The 22,249-nt window shown below is 54.7% G+C and overlaps 1 protein-coding gene across 2 annotated transcripts; it reads right to left on the bottom strand.

Annotated features, from left to right (window-relative positions):
• Positions 1 to 1,126: 1,126 nt before the first annotated feature.
• Positions 1,127 to 22,183, bottom strand: scyl1 (SCY1-like, kinase-like 1). 2 transcript variants are annotated; one of them, XM_055631287.1, is made up of 17 exons: positions 21,964 to 22,183; positions 18,698 to 18,838; positions 17,796 to 17,918; positions 16,554 to 16,783; positions 15,441 to 15,531; positions 14,951 to 15,106; positions 14,218 to 14,376; positions 13,009 to 13,116; positions 12,263 to 12,376; positions 8,492 to 8,647; positions 8,218 to 8,406; positions 7,539 to 7,614; positions 5,250 to 5,453; positions 5,054 to 5,148; positions 3,663 to 3,959; positions 2,196 to 2,277; positions 1,127 to 1,553 (listed from the first exon to the last, which is right to left on the bottom strand). In XM_055631287.1, the coding sequence occupies exons 1-17, from the start codon at positions 22,141 to 22,143 to the stop codon at positions 1,426 to 1,428; spliced, it is 2,529 nt and encodes an 842-aa protein (XP_055487262.1). In that variant the 5' UTR covers positions 22,144 to 22,183; the 3' UTR covers positions 1,127 to 1,425. The 2 variants fall into 2 exon arrangements, with proteins under 2 accessions (XP_055487262.1, XP_055487264.1); XM_055631289.1 differs by having other exon boundaries at positions 1,127 to 1,550.
• Between the last annotated feature and the right edge of the window lie 66 nt (positions 22,184 to 22,249).

Raw genomic sequence — 22,249 nt, 5'->3', positions numbered from 1 at the left:
TCTCCAGAGTGGCACAAGCGGAGATGAGAACCCAATGAGTTGCCCTGGGATGGAATCATCAAATACTGGAGGTTGAGGGTGAAGTGACAGTTTTAGTGACAAGGCCATGTGCTGGCAGATGGGATTAGTTTCATTTGGCATCATGGTTGGCAAACACAGGGCTAAGATTTATGTGTAGAGAAAGAAAATGTAAATGATAGTTTAGTGCAAGGCCAACAAAGATGGAGACTGCACCCTGTTCCTGAAGGCACCGAATGTATCTACGTGAACAACTGGAACCATTGCTACCTGCTGCTGCCTAATTGTCTCATTGAAAGTTTGTTTGGTATTTCAATAAAGAAGTTGGCTGAATAAATCTGTCTGTATTTGCCATGTTACTGAGATTTCTCAGCATTGCTTGGGCACCTCACACCCAGTCTGCTCGAGTGAGAGGTAGCCTCGGGTGAAGGCTTTGAATATATTTGCATTTGGGGTTTGTACGTTTACAGAAAATAGGTGCAGGAGTAGAGGCCATTCGGCCCTTCGAGTCTGCACTGCCATTCAATATGATCATGGCTGATCATCCAACTCGGTATCCTGTCCCTGCCTTCTCTCCATACCCCCTGATCCCTTTAGCCACAAGGGCCACATCTAACTCCCTCTTAAATATAGCCAATGAACTGTGTGGCCTCAACTACCTTCTGTGGCAGAGAATTCCACAGATTCACCACTCTCTGTGTGAAAAATGTTTTTCTCATCTCGGTCCTAAAACTGTGACTCCTTGTTCTGGACTTACCCAACATCGGGAACAATCTTCCTGCATCTAGCCTGGCCAACCCCCTAAGAATTTTGTAAGTTTCTATAAGATCCCCCCTCAATCTTCTAAATTCTAGAGAGTATAAACCAAGTCTATCCAGTCTTTCTTCATAAGACAGTCCTGACATCCCAGGAATCAGTCTGGTGAAACCCCCCCCCCCCCCCCCCCCCCCCCCCCCCCCCCCCCCCCCCCCCCCCCCCCCCCCCCCCCCCCCCCCCCCCCCCCCCCCCCTCCATGGCAAGAATGTCTTTCCTCAGATTAGGAGACCAAAACTGTACGCAATACTCCAGGTGTGGTCTCACCAAGACAATAGACAGATTGATGCAAGACTATTGTAGCTCTGTCTTTTTACTGCATAAACATAAAATTACAAGTCAAGGCATGATCTCATTTTAAAGATTCCACTCTTGAATAGTCAAACAAATAAAATTCAGAATCCATTTCCACTGGTTCTTCCCAAGCATCAATGGTACAGGGTCCTGTAAAACAACTTGCCCACCACCCTCTGTCCTTACAGACTATACAGGACACACAATACATCCTCGAAGACAGTGCAGAAAGGATAAAGTTAAGACTAGGTCAGAGTCCATCTGGGATTCACCAGTTCACTTGTGCACTGCACAATTCACTCAGTCACATTTTCGGACACCAAGTTTCAGTGGTCCTTTGGCAGCCTTCCTCTCGGCTCGTTTTGCTTCAATTTCCTTCTTCCTCTCCTCTCGCTTTTTCCGGGCAAGATCAGATTTACTTACTCCTGCTTTGGAAAGGGCAAATGTTAGTTACCCTCAAAACCACAAACAGCCCACATTCACTTCCTAGACGCCCACAATAACATTTACCAAGTCCAACGTCAAGTCTACTCCGTCATTTCTAGATTAATGTGCATTGTGATTTTAGTGCAATGGACCTAGGATCATTCGGAGCCATGTGATATCCCTGGCCTATAAATGAACAGAACCAAAAACATTCCTTTCAAACAGCTTAATCCATTCTGACTTGCCTCTCCCCCCACCCCAATACATCTTTCCCAACAAAACACCTTTTACATGTAATTGTTCCTGCCATATGTCCAGAAATACACCAACACTTACCTCCCAGTAACTGCAATCTTCCATTTTCTTTTGGCCAACATCCTAAGGTTGGTTTCTCTGCACATAAATGATCCCCGCTATTTCGTCCAGATGTCCCACCAGATTTTGACCCCCACCCAAAATATGCTTCACCTCAGCTTGTCTGCATTAAGCTCCATCAATTGTACAGCCACTCTTGTGTCCCACAGTGTACAAATATTTAAACCGAGGATAGACACAAAATCCCCAGTTCCTTCCTAACCAAATCCTTCACCTTAGTCCAGCCCCTTCGGCATCACAGAGTTCATGCATCTAACCAGTGGACTGACCTTGGTCCAATTCCACAGACTCCCAGTTTTCCTCAGTGTCCCAGCTTCCGCCAATGTCCGTGTTCCAAGTGTCCTCAGCTCCCTGGGAATTCATAATTCAGCATGGATTAGAACTACGTCACAAACTACATAACAATTGTAGTCGTAGAGCGTGCAAACAGGTCCCTTAGCCCAACTTGCCCACGCCGACCAACATGCCCCATCTACACTAGTCATACAGTGTGCAAACAGGTTCTTCAGCCCAACTTGCCCATGCCGACCAACACGCCCCATCTACACTAGTCATACAGTGTGCAAACAGGTTCTTCAGCCCAACTTGCCCATGCCGACCAACATGCCCCATCTACACTAGTCATACAGTGTGCAAACAGGTCCCAGCCCAACTTGCCCACGCCGACCAACATGCCCCATCTACACTAGTCATACAGTGCAAACAGGTCCCTTAGCCCAACTTGCCCACGCCGACCAACATGCCCCATCTACACTAGTCATACAGTGTGCAAACAGGTTCTTCAGCCCAAGTCTGAAGAAGGGTTTCGGCCCAAACGTTGCCTATTTCCTTCGCTCCATAGATGCTGCTGCACCCGCTGAGTTTCTCCAGCTTTTTTGTGTAACCTTCTTCAGCCCAACTTGCCCATTCTACTCAAGTGAATTGGTTGCCAGTTCCCCTACTCCTTAAGATCAGCCTGCTCAACCTCTCCCTATAGCTCAGACCAGGTGCCCAGAACTGAACATAATGTGGCCTCACCAATGTCTTATACAACTGTAACATGACTTCCCAACTTCTATACTCCACAGACAAAAAGCTGGAGTAACTCAGACAGCATCTCTGGAGAGAAGGAATGGGTGACGTTTCATGTCGAGACCCTTCAGACTGGTTAGGGATAAGGTCAATACTGTGACTGATGAAGACCAATGTGCCAAAAGCCTTTTGTACTCCCTGTCTACCCGCTGACTAATGTCACCATTGTTGAAATGTACCAACCGGATGTATGCATAACAACCTCCCGGAACTAAATAAATATAATCTACGCAGTTTAATGAATAAATAGCGTGAATGCTTATGCCTATAGATCTTTGTGTCGTACTCCACAAGGTCTCCACTGAACTGTAATATTCCCAATGCTGATCAGTGAGAGGTTGCCTGTTGATTGGGTTTTAATCGGATGGTAAAGAATGAACAGGATGGACAATTGTGGACTAAATTGTTTTCTAATCTTCCTGGGATCTGATTATCAGATTGAAAATAAATTCTTGCACGCTCTGTGGAGAGTCGGAGCCTGTAACAATTAAACTCCATTGGACCAAGCTCCAGCCCTGGACCATGACCAGTGATTGACAACGGGAACATCCTGTGCGCGCGGGACAAACGGGTGTGGGATACGCGAGTGTGTCGGACGCGAGTGTGTGTGTGCCTTGTTTAGAGGTGTAATAAAACTCGGGTGATGTATTGAACACAGCACTCACTTCTTCAGCTGTGGGCGTCTGGGCCATTCCAGCAAATTGGTCCTGCTTCCTGCATCCTCCCGTCCCTTCCCAGTTGTAGTCGCTGGTGGGCCGGGCGTTCCGCTGACCCGCTGGAGCCTTGGCCTTCCCCGCCGCCGGCTCAACGCCCCAGTCCGTGCTCCAGCTGTCCACCGCGGTCGCTGCCCGACTCTGTGACGGTGAGGCCGTGGGTGCCCAGCTCTCCTCCAGCCCCCAGCCCTCTGTGTCCCAGTCACTCCTTCCAGCCTCGGCTGCTACACTGTTCCCTTCAGCCTCATTCTGTGGACGCAAAACAGCTGGACAGTCTTACAGCGCGGAGACTGGCCCCTAGAACTGACTTACAGCTCAGAGACTGGCCCCTAGAACTGACTTACAGCGCAGAGACTGGCCCCTAGAACTTACACAGCGCGGGGACTGGCCCCTAGAACTAACAGCGCAGAGACTGGCCCCTAGACTGACTTACAGCGCGGAGACTGGCCCCTAGAACTCACACAGCGCGGAGACTGGCCCCTAGAACTGACTTACAGCGCGGAGACTGGCCCCTAGACTGGCCCCCCCTAGACTGACACGGCGCGGAGACTGGCCCCTAGACTGACTGACACGGCGCGGAGACTGGCCCCTAGACTGACTTACAGCGCGGAGACTGGCCGCTAGAACTGACAGCGCAGAGACTGGCCCCTAGACTGACTTACAGCGCGGAGACTGGCCCCTAGACTGACACGGCGCGGAGACTGGCCCCTAGACTGACTTACAGCGCGGAGACTGGCCCCTAGACTGACTTACAGCGCGAGAGACTGGCCCCTAGACTGACACGGCGCGGAGACTGGCCCCTAGACTGACTTACAGCGCTGAGACTGGCCCCTAGACTGACACGGCGCAGCGACTGGCCCCTAGAACTGACAGCGCAGAGACTGGCCCCTAGACTGACACGGCGCGGAGACTGGCCCCTAGACTGACTACAGCGCAGAGACTGGCCCCTAGAACTGACTTACAGCGTGGAGACTGGCCCCTAGAACTGACACAGCGTGGAGACTGGCCCCTAGAACTGACTTACAGCGCAGAGACTGGCCCCTAGACTGACTTACAGCGTGGAGACTGGCCCTTGGGAACCAGCGATCCCCGCTCACTAACACTATCTTACACACACTAGGGACAATTTACAATTACAAGGGAGATCAAGTGGGGAAACAGGCCCTTTGGCCCAACTCATCTTAAACCTATCCCCTCCAGTCTTTGATATTTCCATCATGGGAGAATGGTTCTGACTGTTTCTCCCCCCCCCCCCCTGTCCCCCCCTCCACCCATCCCCCGCTCCATCCCCCCACCACCCCCCCTTCCCCCCCCCCCCTCACTCCCTCTCCCCCGGTACCCACCTCCAGGCTGCCCCAGTCCTCCTGGTCCCACTGCGGTGATTCCTCTGCCGGTTCGCTGGCAGCTGCTGGTTCCACCGCCGGCTCCGGCACCTCACCTGGCAACACCGGGACAAACACGTCAACACCCAGTGGGGAGGGCGGGGGTCAGGTGGGGATAGGTTAGGAGGGCTCAGGGGTTAGTGATGCTCCCACCTACCTCCCGGTGCCTCAGGGGCCGTTACAGTTGCTGTCGCGGCCCCGGGTGCCGGTGCCCCCGTCTGCGGCCCCTCTCCAGCGGGTGCTCCAGGGGCCAGCGTGCCGCGCATGAACTTGGAGGTGATGCTGCTCACTCCAGTCACGGCCCAGCCCGCCCAACCTGCCGACGAGGAAGGGCCACTCGAGGCTGAGTTTACATCCTTCTCTGCAACGTGGAGACAGCGGGTTAGTCTAGTTCTAAGTCCTAGACACACAGTCTACACACACACACCCACACACAGTCTACACACACACACAGTCTACACACACACACCCACACACACAGTCTACACACACACACACCCCCACACCCCACACAGTCTACACACACCCCACACAGTCTACACACACACACACACACACACACAGTCTACACACACACAGTCTACACACACACAGTCTACACACCCCCACACACAGTCTACACCCCCACACACAGTCTACACACACACCCCCACACACAGTCTACACACACACACCCACACAGTCTACACACACACACACACAGTCTACACACACACACACACACACAGTCTACACACACACCCCCACACACAGTCTACACACCCCACACACAGTACACACACACACACAGTCTACACACACCCCCACACACAGTCTACACACCCCCACACACAGTCTACACACACCCCCACACACAGTCTATACACCCCCACACACAGTCTACACACACAGTCTACACCCACACACAGTCTACACACACCCACACACAGTCTACACACACCCACAGTCTACAGTCACCCACACACAGTCTACACCCACACACAGTCTACACACACACCCACACACACAGTCTACTACACACACCCCCACACACAGTCTACACACACACACACCCACAGTCTACACACACAGTCTACACACACACCCCCACACAGTCTACACACACACCCCCACACACAGTCTACACACCCCCACACACAGTCTACACACACACCCACACAGTCTACACACACACACCCCCACACACAGTCTACACACCCCCACACACAGTCTACACACACACCCACACAGTCTACACACACAGTCTACACACACACACCCACACACAGTCTACACACACACACACCCCCACAGTCTACACACACACCCCACACACAGTCTACACACACCCCCCACACACAGTCTACACACACAGTCTACACACACACCCCCACACACAGTCTACACACACAGTCACACACACCCCCACACACACACACCCGCACACACACGCCCACACACACACACCCTCACACACACCCCCACACACAGTCTACACACACCCCCACACACACAGTCTACACACACACCCCCCACACACAGTCTACACACACCCACACACACAGTCTACACACACCCCCACACCCACACACAGTCTACACACACCCCACACACACAGTCTACACACACCCCACACACACAGTCACACACACCCCACACAGTCTACACACACCACCCCCACACACACAGTCTACACACACCCCACACACAGTCTACACACACACCCCCACACACACACACACACACACAGACACACACACACACACACACACACACACACACACACACACACACACACACACACACACACACACACACACACACACACACACACACACACACACAGTCTACACACATCCACACACAGTCTACACACACCCCCACACAGTCTACACCCACACACATAGAAACATAGAAATTAGGTGCAGGAGTAGAGGCCATTCGGCCCTTCGAGCCTGCACCGCCATTCAATACAATCTGGCCTCTGCCACCTGCTTGACCGTTAGTTGCTCTGCCCCAACCACTGAGCCGGCCTTCCTGATCAGCTTATCCAGTCTGTTTTTGTTCTTTTAGGAAGGAGATGAGGAGGAATTTCTTTAGTCAGAGGGTGGCGAATATGTGGAATTCTTTGCCACACAAGGCTGTGGAGGCCACAGGTCAATGGATATTTTTTAAGGTAGAGATAGATTGTTGATTAGTACGGGTGTCATGGGGTTATGGGGAGAAGACAGCAGAATGGGGTTAGGAGGGAGAGATAGATCAGCCGTGATTGAATGGAGGAGATGATCTGATGGGCCGAATGGCCTAATTCTCCTCCTGTCACTAATGAGTTGTCAGTGCGGTGGTAGCAGAGCGAGTCCACCCGCAGAGGGCAGCACTGAGCAAGGATCTCCACTGGCTGGGAGCTGTCCACCATTCAGATCTTATAAGGAAACAGAGAGAAACACTCGCTCACTAACTCACTCACCCACTTCGGTGATCTTGGCCGGATCCTCGGACACCGTCTCCAGCTTTGCCAGGAAGCTGCGGATAGCTTTGAAGGCCTGCAGAAACACGAGAGGGGCTGATAGGAGCTTCAAGCCTCTACACACTGTGTGTAAACACCCTACTGTTTCATCACCGCTGGCTTACTCCAGCTTTTTGTGTCTATCTTTGGTTTAAACCAGCAGCTGCAGCCCCAGTAGATATAGACTCGCAACTTGCCAAAGTCTACACTAGTCCAACCTGCTGGTGTTTGGCCCATATACCTGTCCAAACCAAAAACAGGCATGATAGTCCCTGCCCCAATGCCCTCCTCTGGCAGCTCGTTCCATACACCCACCACCCCCTGTGTGAAAAAGGAGCCCCTCAGATTCCCATTAAATCTTTCCCCCTTCACCTTAAACCCGTGTCCTCTGGTTTACACACATAGACACAACAGATGGCGACGTTTCTTCCCAAACTAAAACATCGTCATTCCTTTTTCTCCAGACACACTGAGTTACTCCAGCACTTTGGTACAATTGAGCACCTGCAGTTCCTTGCTGCTAGCCTCTGCTTCGTGATTACCCTTACTCTGGAATCATCTCCTCTCACCCCCAGTTCAGTCCCGTCACCACCCAGCACCTGCCCACCTCCCACCTCCCACCTCGCTCTCCCCGCCCCACCTGTAAGCGGACGTTTGTGTCGGGGTCGGTGGTGAGGGGGCTCAGGACCAGCAGCACCTTGCGGGAACAGTCGGTGAGTGAGTAGTAGTTGTGAGTAGCGGCAAAGCCCAGCACGCCGGCTGCTCGCGACGGGGCAAACGGGTCCCTCGTGGCCCTGGAGAACGCCGAGATCAGCACCCGCTGCCGTGTCTGTGGGTGGGAGGGAGAGAGACGTTAGTCCGTGATTAGGGGGGCCAAGATCAGCACGGGAGGGGTGAGGGGAGCGGGCACTCACGGTGGCGTTGAGGTAGCAGGAGATCTTGCCCAGGCAGACGGTGGTGTTACAGCGGATGGGCCCCTGGTCGTCCTTGGTCTGCAAGCGGGCAAAGTGCTTCATCAGCTCCATGTTCAGGTTCTGCTCATTCAGCTTGGGGGCCAATAACAGCATCGACTGCAGACGGGGGGGAGATGAGATACAGACAGTGAGGGACACACACACACACACGAACAGAGACACCGCACACACACCGTGCAGAGATACACCCACCTGGATTCTGTTGCTCCTCTTAAAATTAAATCGCCCAAGCCTAAAGGCTGGCCCTGGCTCAATGACACCACCAGAGCCCAAAGAAGAGAGTGCAGAAAATCAGTACAAATCTGATACGCTTCAAATCTGCTTCGAACCTCTGAGGAACAATCTTCTCAAATACCCCCCCATCTGTGACCTAGCATTCTCATTGGTCTGTTCTTCTAAATTAGACTGTTTCCAACCCGTTACTCCACCCTCCCTTGTAAAGCTGGTCTCCACTATGAAACCTGCAACCTGCCCCCTCGACGTTTTCCCCTCTGCCCGTCTGAAGGATGTCATTGCAATAGCCAGTCCCTGCATCCTCTCTATCATCAACAGTTCTCTGGCCACTGGTGCTGTTCCAACCTGGACCAAGCATGCGGTGGTCCAGCCCCTCCTGACCTAGACCCCACCTTGCCTAGCAACGACAGACCTATTTCCAAACTGCCTTTCCTCTCCTTGAAAAGGTGATTCTAGACCTTACACCAAAATACCATCCTGGAAAGTTACCAATCAGGTTTCAGGGCCCACCACACCACAGAGTCTGCCTTGTTGAAGGTACATAACGACCTGCTTCTCACCATTGACTCCGGCGACTGCAATCCTGCTCCTTCTTGACCCCAGTGCAGCATTTGACACAGTGGACCACACCATCCTAATTGACCGTCTCCGGTACGGGTTGGTATTGATGGCACTGCCCTGAGCTGGTTCATCTCCTACCTCAAAGATGGGAGTTTCTCTACAAACATAGGCAACTCTAGCTAGCCTTTGCTGCGGGGTTCCACGAGGCTCCATCCTCTTCTCCCTATGCTCCCCTTAGGCCAAGTCATTCAAAGGCTTGGCATTTCTTTCCACTGCTGTGCAGACGACACACAGCCCTGAAACCCAACAACCGATCAAATCTACTCAGCGTCATGCACTGCCTCGAGGATATAAAGTGTTGGATGGGGCAGAACTTCCTCCAACTAAACGAGAGCAAGTCTGAGGTCATCCAACTCGGCCCCTCGGACACTTATCAAAACGATAGCAGGCAGCATTGGAAGCCTAACTTCCTTACTCAGCGTTGAAGTTTGACAAACAAGTCAATGCCGTGGTAAAAGCTAGCTTCTTCCAGCTTCACCCGATAGCTAAAATCAAACCATTCCTCCAATTCGACAACCTTGAAAAGATCATCCATTCATTCATCTCCTCCCGCCTTGATTACTGCAACTCCCTTTACACTGGCATCAGCCAATCACCCCTGTCCCGCCTGCAATTGGTCCAAAACACCGCAGCGAGACTTCTGATGGGTACCCGTAAAAGGGACCACATCACCCTGATTCTGGCCTCTCTCCACTGGCTCCCAGTACGGTTCATATTTCTACTCACAAGCGTTTCTTGACGTCCGCTGAGGGAGCGCTGTATTTATGTATTTATGTATTTATTGTTAGATCTATGTACCACTGTGTGTGGGATGTTAGTACCTGTACTGATGTAAACAAGAGTTGTTTTTATATGTGCTATAGAAATAAAACTGACCCTAGTCCGCGCCCACAGAACTCTGATACAGACAGCACCCGTAGTCAGGATGGAACAGGGGTCAGAGAGGCAGCAGCTCTACCCGCTGCACGACCCACTGGGGCACTGACCTTGCACTACCCACTGGGGCACTGACCTTGCACTACCCACTGGGGCACTGACCTTGCACGACCCACTGGGGCACTGCACTACCCACTGGGGCACTGACCTTGCACTACCCACTGGGGCACTGACCTTGCACTACCCACTGGGGCACTGCACTACCCACTGGGGCACTGCACTACCCACTGGGGCACTGACCCTGCACTACCCACTGGGGCACTGACCTTGCACTACACACTGGGGACACTGCACTACCGACTGGGACACTGCACTACCCACTGGGGCACTGACTGCACTACCCACTGGGGCACTGACCTTGCACTACCCACTGGGGCACTGCACTACCCACTGGGGCACTGACCTTGCACTACCCACTGGGACACTGCACTACCCACTGGGGCACTGACCCTGCACTACCCACTGGGGCACTGACCCTGCACTACCCACTGGGGCACTGACCTTGCACTACCCACTGGGGCACTGCACTACCCACTGGGGCACTGCACTACCCACTGGGGCACTGACCTTGCACGACCCACTGGGGCACTGACCTTGCACTACCCACTGGGGCACTGACCCTTGCACTACCCACTGGGGCACTGCACTACCCACTACACTGCACTACCCACTGGGCACTGACCTTGCACTACCCACTGGGGCACTGCTGCACTACCCACTGGGGCACTGACCCTGCACTACCCACTGGGGCACTGACCTTGCACTACCCACTGGGGCACTGCACTACCCACTGGGGGCACTACCCACTGGGGCACTGACCTTGCACTACCCACTGGGGCACTGCACTACCCCCTGGGGCACTGACCTTGCACTCCCCCCTCGGGCACTGACCTTGCACTACCCACACGGGCACTGACCTTGCACTACCCACTGGGGCACTGCACTACCCACTGGGGCACTGCACTACCCACTGGGGCACTGCTGACCTGCACGACCCACTGGGGCACTGACCTTGCACTACCCACTGGGGCACTGACCCTGCACTACCCACTGGGGCACTGCACTACCCACTGGGGCACTGACCCTGCACTACCCACTGGGGCACTGACCTTGCACTACCCACTGGGGCACTGCACTACCCACTGGGGCACTGCACTACCCACTGGGGCACTGACCTTGCACTACCCACTGGGGCACTGACCTTGCACTACCCACTGGGGACACTGCACTACCCACTGGGGCACACTGCACTACCCACTGGGGCACTGACCTTGCACTACCCACTGGGACACTGACCTTGCCCTACCCACTGGGGCACTGACCTTGCACTACCCACTGGGGCACTGACCTTACACGACCCACTGGGGCACTGACCTTGCACTACCCACTGGGGCACTGACCCTGCACGACCCACTGGGGCACTGACCCTGCACTACCCACTGGGGCACTGACCTTGCACTTCCCACTGGGGCACTGACCTTGCACTACCCACTGGGGCACTGACCTTGCACTACCCACTGGGGCACTGACCCTGCACGACCCACTGGGGCACTGACCTTGCACTACCCACTGGGGCACTGACCTTGCACTACCCACTGGGACACTGACCTTGCACTACCCACTGGGGCACTGACCTTGCACTACCCACTGGGGCACTGACCTTGCACGACCCACTGGGGCACTGACCTTGCACTACCCACTGGGGCACTGACCCTGCACGACCCACTGGGGCACTGACCCTGCACTACCCACTGGGGCACTGACCCTGCACGACCCACTGGGGCACTGACCCTGCACTACCCACTGGGGCACTGACCTTGCACTACCCACTGGGGCACTGACCTTGCACTACCCACTGGGGCACTGACCCTGCACTACCCACTGGGGCACTGACCCTGCACTACCCACTGGGGCACTGACCTTGACCGTCTGTTCACGGATGGCGGGGTTGGTGTCACTGAAGCCGTGAACCACGTGCGGGAAGATCTGTCCGTTCACCGTCGCCTCGTTCAGGTACTGGATAAACTGCTCCATCTGGAACGGCAGCGGCACTCGTCACACAGCCCCAGATAATGTACACCTAGTGTACCCCCCTCACAGCGTACACCCAGTCCATGTACACCCCCTTACACCCCCCACACACCCCAGACAATGTACACCTAGTGTACCCCCCTCACAGCGTACACCCCGTCCATGTACACCCCACGTACGGCCCTCATCACACCACCCCCCTCACCTCGTACACCCCACACCATGTACATCCCTCATCACACACCCCCAACACTGCGTACCCCCCCACACCACGTACCCCCCTCACCTCGTATACCCAGTCCATGTACACCCCTCATCACACACCCCCAGACAATGTACACCTAGTGTACCCCCCTCACAGCGTACACCCAGTCCATGTACACCCCACGTACGACCCCACATCACACACCCCCAGACCATGTACAACCCGGCGTACCCCCCCTCACTGCGTGCCCCCCCCCCACACCACGTACCCCCATCACTGCGTACCCCCCCACACCACGTACCCCCATACCATGTACACCACCCCCACCCCTCACACACCCCCCAGACCATGTACACCCGGCCCCCCCCCCACACCACGTACACCCCACACACACACCCCCAAACTCCAAATACACTCTGGCTGTCCCTACCTGTTGCAGCAGCCGGATCCTCATCGCTCGGTCCGTCGAGGAAAACATCTTCACAACCACAGGAATGATTTTCTGCTGATATTCCTCCGCATTCAGGAACTTGCCCACCTGTAGGGAGAGAACAAACCATGTTTACATCTTTCCCACCAACCGGAGTCAGACTGACTGCTCTATAATTCCCCGTTTTCTCTCCCGCTCCTTTCTTGAAAAGTGGGATAACATTAGCTACCCTCCAATCCACAGGAACTGATCCTGAATTTATTGAACATTGGAAAATGATCACCAATGCGTCCACTATTTCTAGAGCCACCTCCCTGAGGACCCTGGGATGCAGACCATCAGGCCCAGGGCATTTATCATCCTTCAGCCCCATTAGCCAACCCAATACTATTTCTCGCCGAATGTAAATTTATTTCAGTTCCTCTACCCCCTTAGATCCTCTGTCCTCCAGTACATCTGGGAGATTGTTTGTGTCTTCCTTAGTGAAGACAGATCCGTAGTATCTGTTCTGCCATTTCCTTGTTGCCCATAATAATTTCACCCGCGTCTGCCTTCAAGGGACCCACATTTGACTTTGCTACTCTTTTTCCATTAACATATCTAAAGAAGCTTTTACTGTCCTTCTTTATATTCCTGGCCAGCTTCCCTTCGTACTTCATCTTTTCAGCCCGTTATGACACGCCTTGGGCCACTGCACATGTTTGCTACACGCATGCCCTGACCAATATCTGACCCATCATGGTTCACCACATGTGCATCAAATTGCATCGACACAGGACGGCTGGATTGTAATCATGTATAGTTTCCGCTGACTGGGCAGCACGCAACAAAAGCTTTGCATTCTACCTCAGACAGTGCGCCCTGCCCTGTTTAGAACATGCCTCAGCCATCGTACACGTGTGCTGTGCCGGGTGGGACATACCTTGGCACACGCGTGCCCTGTGCCGGGTGGGACATACCTAGGCACACGCGTGCCCTGTGCCGGGTGGGACATACCTTGGCACACGTGTGCCGTGCCGGGTGGGACATACCTTGGCACACGCGTGCCCTGTGGGACATACCTTGGCACACGCGTGCCCTGTGCCGGGTGGGACATACCTTGGCACACGCGTGCCCTGTGCCGGGTGGGACATACCTCGGCACACGCGTGCCCTGTGCCGGGTGGGGCATACCTTGGCACACGCGTGCCCTGTGCCGGGTGGGACATACCTTGAAGAGCGGGGTGAGGATGACGGCTCCGGCGTTGCCAAACTCAAACGCCGTCAGCAGCTGCGGCAGAATCTTGTGTTTGCAGAAATCCTCGGGGAAGTTGTTGAGCTGCGAGCTCAGCTCCGAGAAAAAGCTCTGTCGCTCTGCCGGTTCCTTGATCTGCGGGGGGGGGGGCAGTGAGCATCAGTCGGCAGCCCCAGAACATCACCGCACCCCTCCGTCAACATGTAACCCGGGTAGATCCTCCTCTACCATATCTGCTGCTCCGGGTGTCAGCTCCGCTCAGTCCGCCTAAACCAACCTGATCTTCCGGTGGCCCAGCACTTTAACTCCCCCACCCATTCCCAATCTGACCTTTTCCCCTCATCTCTGTTCTAAATGGCCTACCCCTTATTGTTAAATTGTGGCTCCTGGTTCTGGACTCCCCGACATCGGGAACATGTTTCCTGCCTCCAGCGTGTCCAAACCCTTTCATTAAGATCACTCTCATCTTTCTGAACTCCAGAGTATACAAGCCCAGCCACTCCATTCTATAAACATATGACGGTCCCGCCATCCCGGGAATTAACCCAGTGAACCGCCACTGCACTCCCTCAATAGCAAGAATGTCCTTCCTCAAACTTGACGGAATAAAGACCTGTGTCCACGTACCCCCCTCCTCACATGCCCCCCCCCCCCCCCCCGCACCACGTACAGGTGACAACAAACAGCACAGGAGGCCACGCAGACTGACCTGAATCTCCTCCAGGAACAGGTTGGTTTCTATGAAACTGTTGCTCATGAACCCATTGGGTTTCCGGCAGTTCTGCAGGAACTTGGCTGGGTTGGGTCTGATTTTGGGATTGGCTCCGACCAGCTCACAGTAATGTGGAACGAGCTGCTTTGGGATCTGAAAGAAACCAGGGGGGGGAAATGATTTATTGAAAAGATGTCAGGTTGCCAACAGGAGCAACACAGGAGTGAGATGGAAACCAGGAGGCTGTAACAATTGATTGATCGATTCAAAGATACAGCACGGAAACAGGCCCTTGTGCCCACAAGTCCACGCAGACCACCAATCACCCGTTCACACTAGTTCCCCATTATCCCACTTTCTCATCCACTCCCTACCCACGAGGGGGTGATTGTAGAGCCCAGTTAACCTATAAACCTGTACGTCTTTGGAACGTTGGGAGAAACCAGAGCACCCAGAGGAAACGGGGGTGGGGGGTGAGAGTACCAACCTTTCCAAGGGAGCGCAGGGAGGAGAGTCTCTGCAGCGGCCCATTGAAAACCTCCCAGATCAGGCAGCCCAGGCGCCACATGTCAGCCGACCTGCAACACAAGAAAGGATTCAACGCCCAGAGTCCCACAACCTTGCGGGCAATCGCCAGCCCCCCCACCCGCCCTGCGCACAGATGGTGACGTGCAGCGGGAGGCCACAGTGGACAGAGATGGCCATCTGGTTATAATTATATGGTTAGAGACCTATGCGCTGTCCACGGGCACCCTGGGCACAGGGGGGTGGAATGCATCCTTGACAAGGATTGTAATATAACTGTTTAAGTCAAGAATCTTTGTTTAGATAATTGTGTGATTTTGTATTATGGGTTAGACAATAGACAATAGGTGCAGGAGGAGGCCATTCGGCCCTTCGAGCCAGCACCGCCATTCAATGTGATCATGGCTGATCATCCCCAATCAGTACCCCGTTCCTGCCTTCTCCCCATATCCCCTGACTCCGCTATTTATAAGAGCCCTATCTAGCTCTCTCTTGAAAGCATCCAGAGAATCTGCCTCCACCGCCCTCTGAGGCAGAGAATTCCACAGACTCACCACTCAGTGTGAGAAAAGTGTTTCCTCCTCTCCGTTCTAAATGGCTTACCCCTTATTCTTAAACTGTGGCCCCCTGGTTCTGGACTCCCCCAACATCGGGAACATGTTTCCTGCCTCTAGCGTGTCCAACCCCTTAATAATCTTATATGTTTCAATGAGATCCCCTCTTATCCTTCTAAACTCCAGAGTGTACAAGCCCAGCTGCTCCATTCTCTCAGCATATCAGTCCCGCCATCCCGGGAATTAACCTTGTAAACCTACGCTGGGCTCCCTCAATAGCAAGAATGTCCTTCCTCAAATTAGGGGACCAAAACTGCACACAATACTCCAGGTGTGGTCTCACTAGGGCCCTGTACAACTGCAGAAGGACCTCTGTTGTAGGGTTTGTTTGGTATTGTCTATATTATTGCAATGTATTTGTGTTAAAGGGGTCGGAAGCCCCCTCTACACTGTGCCAGGGTCAGACACCATTGAACCAGCACGTACATTCCCGGTACACAGGGCTCGGTTGTGGTCCCTACCATTTCTCTGCCGCACCCTTGCCGGCGTTGGGGTCTGCCTTCTCGGGCGGGTCGTACTTGTCGAGTTCGGGGATGCCTTTGCTGAGCGGTGGCGCGCTGTCACCCTGCGCGGCGTATGTGTAGTCGAGGCCGCCCAGCTTCCATTCGCCCGCACGGTCCACAAACACGGCCGACGTACACACGTTGTTGTGGATCAAGTTGCAGTCGTTCACCAGGAAACACAGCGCTTTCTGTGGGATGGCACACGCGTGGTTAGTCAGTGTATTGCCACGGTCACCGAGCCACAGTGAAGAGACGGGTACGGCAAAATCCCAATGGTTTCATGAACTACGCTTTCACAGAGACTGACCTGCTCCTGGAGGAGATTCAGGCAGTCACAAGTGATAGGTACAGAGTTAGGCCATTCGGCCCATCAAGTCTACTCCGCTATTCAATCATGGTTGATCTATCTCTCCCACCTGACCCCATCCTCCTGCCTTCTCCCCATAAGCCCTGACACCCGTACTAATCAAGAATCTATCTAAGGTACACAAAATTGCTGGAGAAACTCAGCGGGTGCAGCAGCATCTATGGAGCGAAGAAAATAGGCGACGTTTCGGGCCGCAACCCTTCTTCAGACTGATGGGGGGTGGGGGGGGAGAAGGAAGGAAAAAGGGAGGAGGAGGAGCCCGAGGGCGGGGGGATGGGGGGAGACAGCTCGAGGGTTAAGGAAGGGGAGGAGACAGCAAGGGCTAGCAAAATTGGGAGAATTCAACGTTCATGCCATCAGGATGCAAGCTGCCCAGGCGGAATATGAGGTGCTGTTCCTCCAATTTCCGGTGTTGCTCACTCTGGCAATGGAGGAGACCCAGGACAGAGAGGTCGGATTGGGAATGGGAGGGGGAGTTGAAATGCTGAGCCACCGGGAATTCAGGTAGGTTATTGCGGACTGAGCGGAGGTGTTCGGCGAAACGATCGCCCAACCGTCGCTTAGTCTCCCCGAAGTCTCCCCCAAGAATCTATCTATCTCTGCCTTACAAATATCAAATCTTGGCCTTCACAGCCGTCTGTGACAAATAATTCCAGATCCACCACCCTCTGGCTGAAGAAATTCCTCCTCATCTCCTTCCTGAAGAAATGTCCTTTAATTCTGAGGAATTGATTGAGTTTATTGTCACGTGCGCTGAGGAACAGCGTTCTTATTCCCTTTTGTTCTTATTCCCTTATCTTGTAATTAGGTGTCTGAGGGCTCGTCAGGCTCACCACAATCTGATGCAGGCCCCAGGAGATCTCCAGCTCGCTCAGCCCGCCCGGCGGCTGCTTGGACTCCAGGTAGGTCACCAGCGGTGTCACCGGTTCCGTCACCACGTACAGGCATTTCTCCGTCTGGGGAATCGAGTCAGAGACAATTACAGCAAGCCCCTCGGCCCAACCAAACATGCCCCAGCTACACTAGTCCCACCTGCCCGTGTTTGGCCCATATACCTCTAAACCTGTCCTATCCCTGTACCTGTCTAAATTGTTTCTTAAACATTATGCCTGCCTAAACTACCTCTTCCGTGTGTAAAACAAAGTTGCCCCTCGGGTTCCTGTTAAGTCTTTCCCCCTTCACCTTCAACCTGTGACCTCTGGTTCTCAATTCCCCTGGGGGAATCGAGGAAAGAGAGATTGTTGCCGTCCTAATTACATTCCTTCCTCCAGCTTCACAGCCCTGGGCTGTAACTGTCACTGTGATAGAGCTCCACTCTGGGGCTGTGTGTCCCTGTGGAGCTCCGCCCTGGGGTTGTATCTACCCGTGATCCTGTGGCCGATGCACACTATCCCGGTGCTGATAGAAAATAGGTGCAGCAGTAGGCCATTCGGCCCTTCGAGCCAGTACTGCCATCCAATATGATCATGGTTGATCATCCACAATCAGTACCCCGTTCCTGCTTTCTCCCCATATCCCTTGATCCGTTAGCTCGAAGAGCGAAATCTAACTCTCTCTTGAAAACATCCAGTGAATCGGCCTCCACTGCCATCTGTGGCAGAGAATTCCACAGATTCACAACTCTCTGGGTGAAAGGTATTTTCCTCATCTCAGTCCTAAATGGCCGACCCTTTATTCTTAAACTGTGACCCCTGGTTCTGGGCTCCCCCAACATGGGGAACATTTCTCCACTTACCTCCAGCCCATCCACGAAGGACAGGATGTTGGGGTGTCGCAGAGTCTTCAGCCGCTTGAAGGCCGCCTTGGCCACCTGCGTCTGCTCGTCCGCATTGGGCTTGACGTCGTAAAGGAAGATGGACACGGGCTCAGTGGTGCCCTGGAGGGGAGGGGGAAGAGGAGTGTGTGACACAGGTCCTGTTATCCACCGCGGAGGGAGGGGGGGTGGTGACAGATACAGAATCAGCTGTGGGTGGAAACCACTGTGGAGATGACGGAGCATCTCACTGAAGGCTTGATTAGTTGGCACCACACCACCTCACTGGCAATACCAACCCCACCACTACTTCCCCTGGCCGCATCTGCCCCCCCCCCCCCCACCACCACCTGCCCTCGCACCCTCTACCCCCACCACCACCTCCCCTGGCAAAGCCTTCCCGTACCACCTTCAAAGGCAGCATTTGCCACTACCACCACAACCTCCTTTGTTGCCACCACCCCTGGCACAACCTGCCTCCACCAACATCCCTGGCTGCCTGCACTGCTTCACTCGTCCCCCCAGCATCTCCGCAGACAAACATTCCCCCCGTCACCTTCACAGGCATCATCTTCCCCAACCACCACCACCACCCCTGGCAAAACCTTCCCCCACCTCCACTGGCAGTACAAGCCCCCATCACCACCCCTGAAAGTTCCTGCCTCCACCAAGAAGGGGAGAGAAGCCAAGGGGGAGGAGGGGGGGAGAAAGTGGGGAGAGAAGTGGGGGGAGAAGGGGGGGGGGGGGGAGAGTGATGGTAGATGTGATGATGGGGGACGGTAGATGTAGGGTAGAAACGGTGATGATGATGGGGGGAGGGGGGTGTAGGGTAGTGGGGGTGATGAGAGTAGTGAGTGTTGGTAGGGAGGGTAATGAGGGGGATGGGATGATGATGATGGGGGTAGATGTAGGGTAGTGGGGGTGATGGTGAGATGGGGAGGGAGGGGGGTGCTAACGAATGATGGGATGATGATGTTGTTGGTGGGGGGGGGGGGGTAGATGATGATGGTGATGATGGGGGAGAGTAGCGAGTGCCGGTAGGGAGGGTAATGAGGGGGTGGGGCACGGTATATGGTGATGAAGATGAGCGGATGATGGAGGAGGGGAGTGGTAGATGATGATAATGGGGTGGGGGGGGGGGGGTGATGGGGGAGGTAGATGGCATGATGGTGATTGGGGGGGGGGTGTAGGGAAGTGGGGGTGATGTTGATGATGAGATGGAGGGATGGAGGAGGGGATGATGATGTTGATGGGGGGGGGTAGATGATGATGGTGATGATGGGGGAGAGTAGCGAGTGACGGCTGGGAGGGTAATGAGGGGGTGGGGCACGGTAGATGGTGATGAAGATGAGCGGATGATGGAGGAGGGAGTGGTAGATGATGATAATGGTAGTGGGGGGGTGATGGGGGAGGGTAGATGGGCATGATGGTGATGATGATGGGGGGGGGGTGTAGGGAAGTGGGGGTGATGTTGATGATGAGATGGAGGAGGGGATGATGATGTTGATGGGGGGGGGTGATGATGATGATGGTGATGATGGGGAGAGTAGTGAGTGACGGCTGGGAGGGTGATGGGGGTAATGGGGATGATTATGGTGATGATGAGATGGGGAGGGAGGGGGGTGGGAATGGATGATGGGATGATGACGATGGGGGTAGATGTAGGGTAGTGGGGGTGATGATGATGATGATGGTGGTGAGATGGGGGAGGGAGGGGGGATGGGAACGCATAATGGGATGATGACGTTTGGTGGGGGTGATGATGATGATGGTGATGGGGGAGAGTAGTGAGTGATTGTAGGGTATGGGGGTGGTAGATGATGATTGGGGGGGTGGTGTAGGATAGTGGGGTGATGATGAGTTGGGGGGAAGGAACGGGGATGGGGAACGGATGATGATGTTGGTGAGGCGTGGGTGATGATGGTGATGGGGGGGGTAGGGTAGGGGGGGTGATGTTGATGATGAAGATGATGATGAGATGGAGGGAGGGAGGGGGGGATGATGATGGTGGTGGGGGGGGGTGATGATGATGATGATGGGGGGGGTGATGATGATGATGATGATGAGGGGGGTGATGATGATGGGGTGGGGGATGATGATGATGATGTGGGGGGTGATGATGATGATGATGGGGATGATGATGATGATGAGGGGGGGGATGATGATGATGATGATGATGGGGGGGGGGGGATGATGATGATGGGGATGATGATGATGATGGGGGGATGATGATGATGGGGGGGGATGATGATGATGGGGGGATGATGATGATGATGATGATGGGGGGTGATGATGATGATGGGGGTGATGATGATGATGATGATGATGGGGGGGGGGTGGTGATGATGATGGGGGGGTGATGATGATGATGGATGATGATTGATGATGATGATGATGGATGATGATGATGATGATGATGATGGTGGTTGGGGATGATGATGATGGGGGGGATGGGATGATGATGATGATGGGATGGGGATGATGATGATGGGGGGATGATGATGATGCTGGGGGGGGATGATGATGATGATGGGGGGATGATGATGATGATGAGGGGGATTGATGATGATGAGGGGGGGGCGATGATGATGATGATGAGGTGGGGGGGGGATGATGATGATGATGGGATGATGATGGATGGGGGGGGGATGATGATGATGAGGGGGGGGGATGATGATGGGGGGGGGGCGATGATGATGATGATGATGATGATGATGATGGGGGGGGGGATGGGGATGATGATGATGATGGATGGGGTGATGATGATGATGATGATGGGGGGGTGATGATGATGATGGGATGGATGGATGATGATGATGATGATGATGATGGGGGGGCGATGATGATGATGATGACGATGATGATGAGGGGGGGGTGATGATGAGGGGTGGATGATGATGAGATGGGGGGGGCGCGATGATGATGGTGGGGGATGATGATGACGATGAGGTGGGGGCGATGATGGGGGGGGGTGATGATGATGGGGGGGTGATGGGGGACGGATGATGATGTGGGGGGTGGGCGATGGTGGCGATGAGGGGGGGGTAGATGATGATGAGGGGGGGGGGGCGACAGGTGACGACGACGCTGCAGGGTGACGTCCCCACGGGTGGTGGGGGTAGTGGTGATGATTGTGGGTGGTTGGGGGGGTAGATGGTGATGGGGGGGCGATGACGATGATGGGGGGGTAGATGGTGACGACGACGCTGCCGCTGTCCCCGGGGGTGGAGGCCACGTCACTCACTCACCCTCCTGGTGCCGGGCAGCAGCTGCCAGAGGCCGAGGCGGGTCCCAGTCCCGGAGCCGGGGCCGGAGCCGGAGCCAGTCCCGGGCGGGCACGGGGCCGGGGACGGGGCCGGGGACGAGGCGGCGCCGCCGGTGTCGAACGGGAAATCCTTGACGGGATCCCGGGAGAAGAAGCCCCACATCGCCGCCGGCCATAGCACTGACCTCACTTCCTGGAGACGCCGCCCGGGATCCGGCCACGGCGCCCGCGTCACTTCCTGGAGGACGCCGCCCGGGACGGGGAGAGGC

Source organism: Leucoraja erinacea, unplaced genomic scaffold (genome assembly GCF_028641065.1).
Source record: "Leucoraja erinacea ecotype New England unplaced genomic scaffold, Leri_hhj_1 Leri_70S, whole genome shotgun sequence".
NCBI lineage: Eukaryota > Metazoa > Chordata > Chondrichthyes > Rajiformes > Rajidae > Leucoraja > Leucoraja erinaceus.
This window is presented reverse-complemented; position numbering and strand designations above follow the sequence as displayed.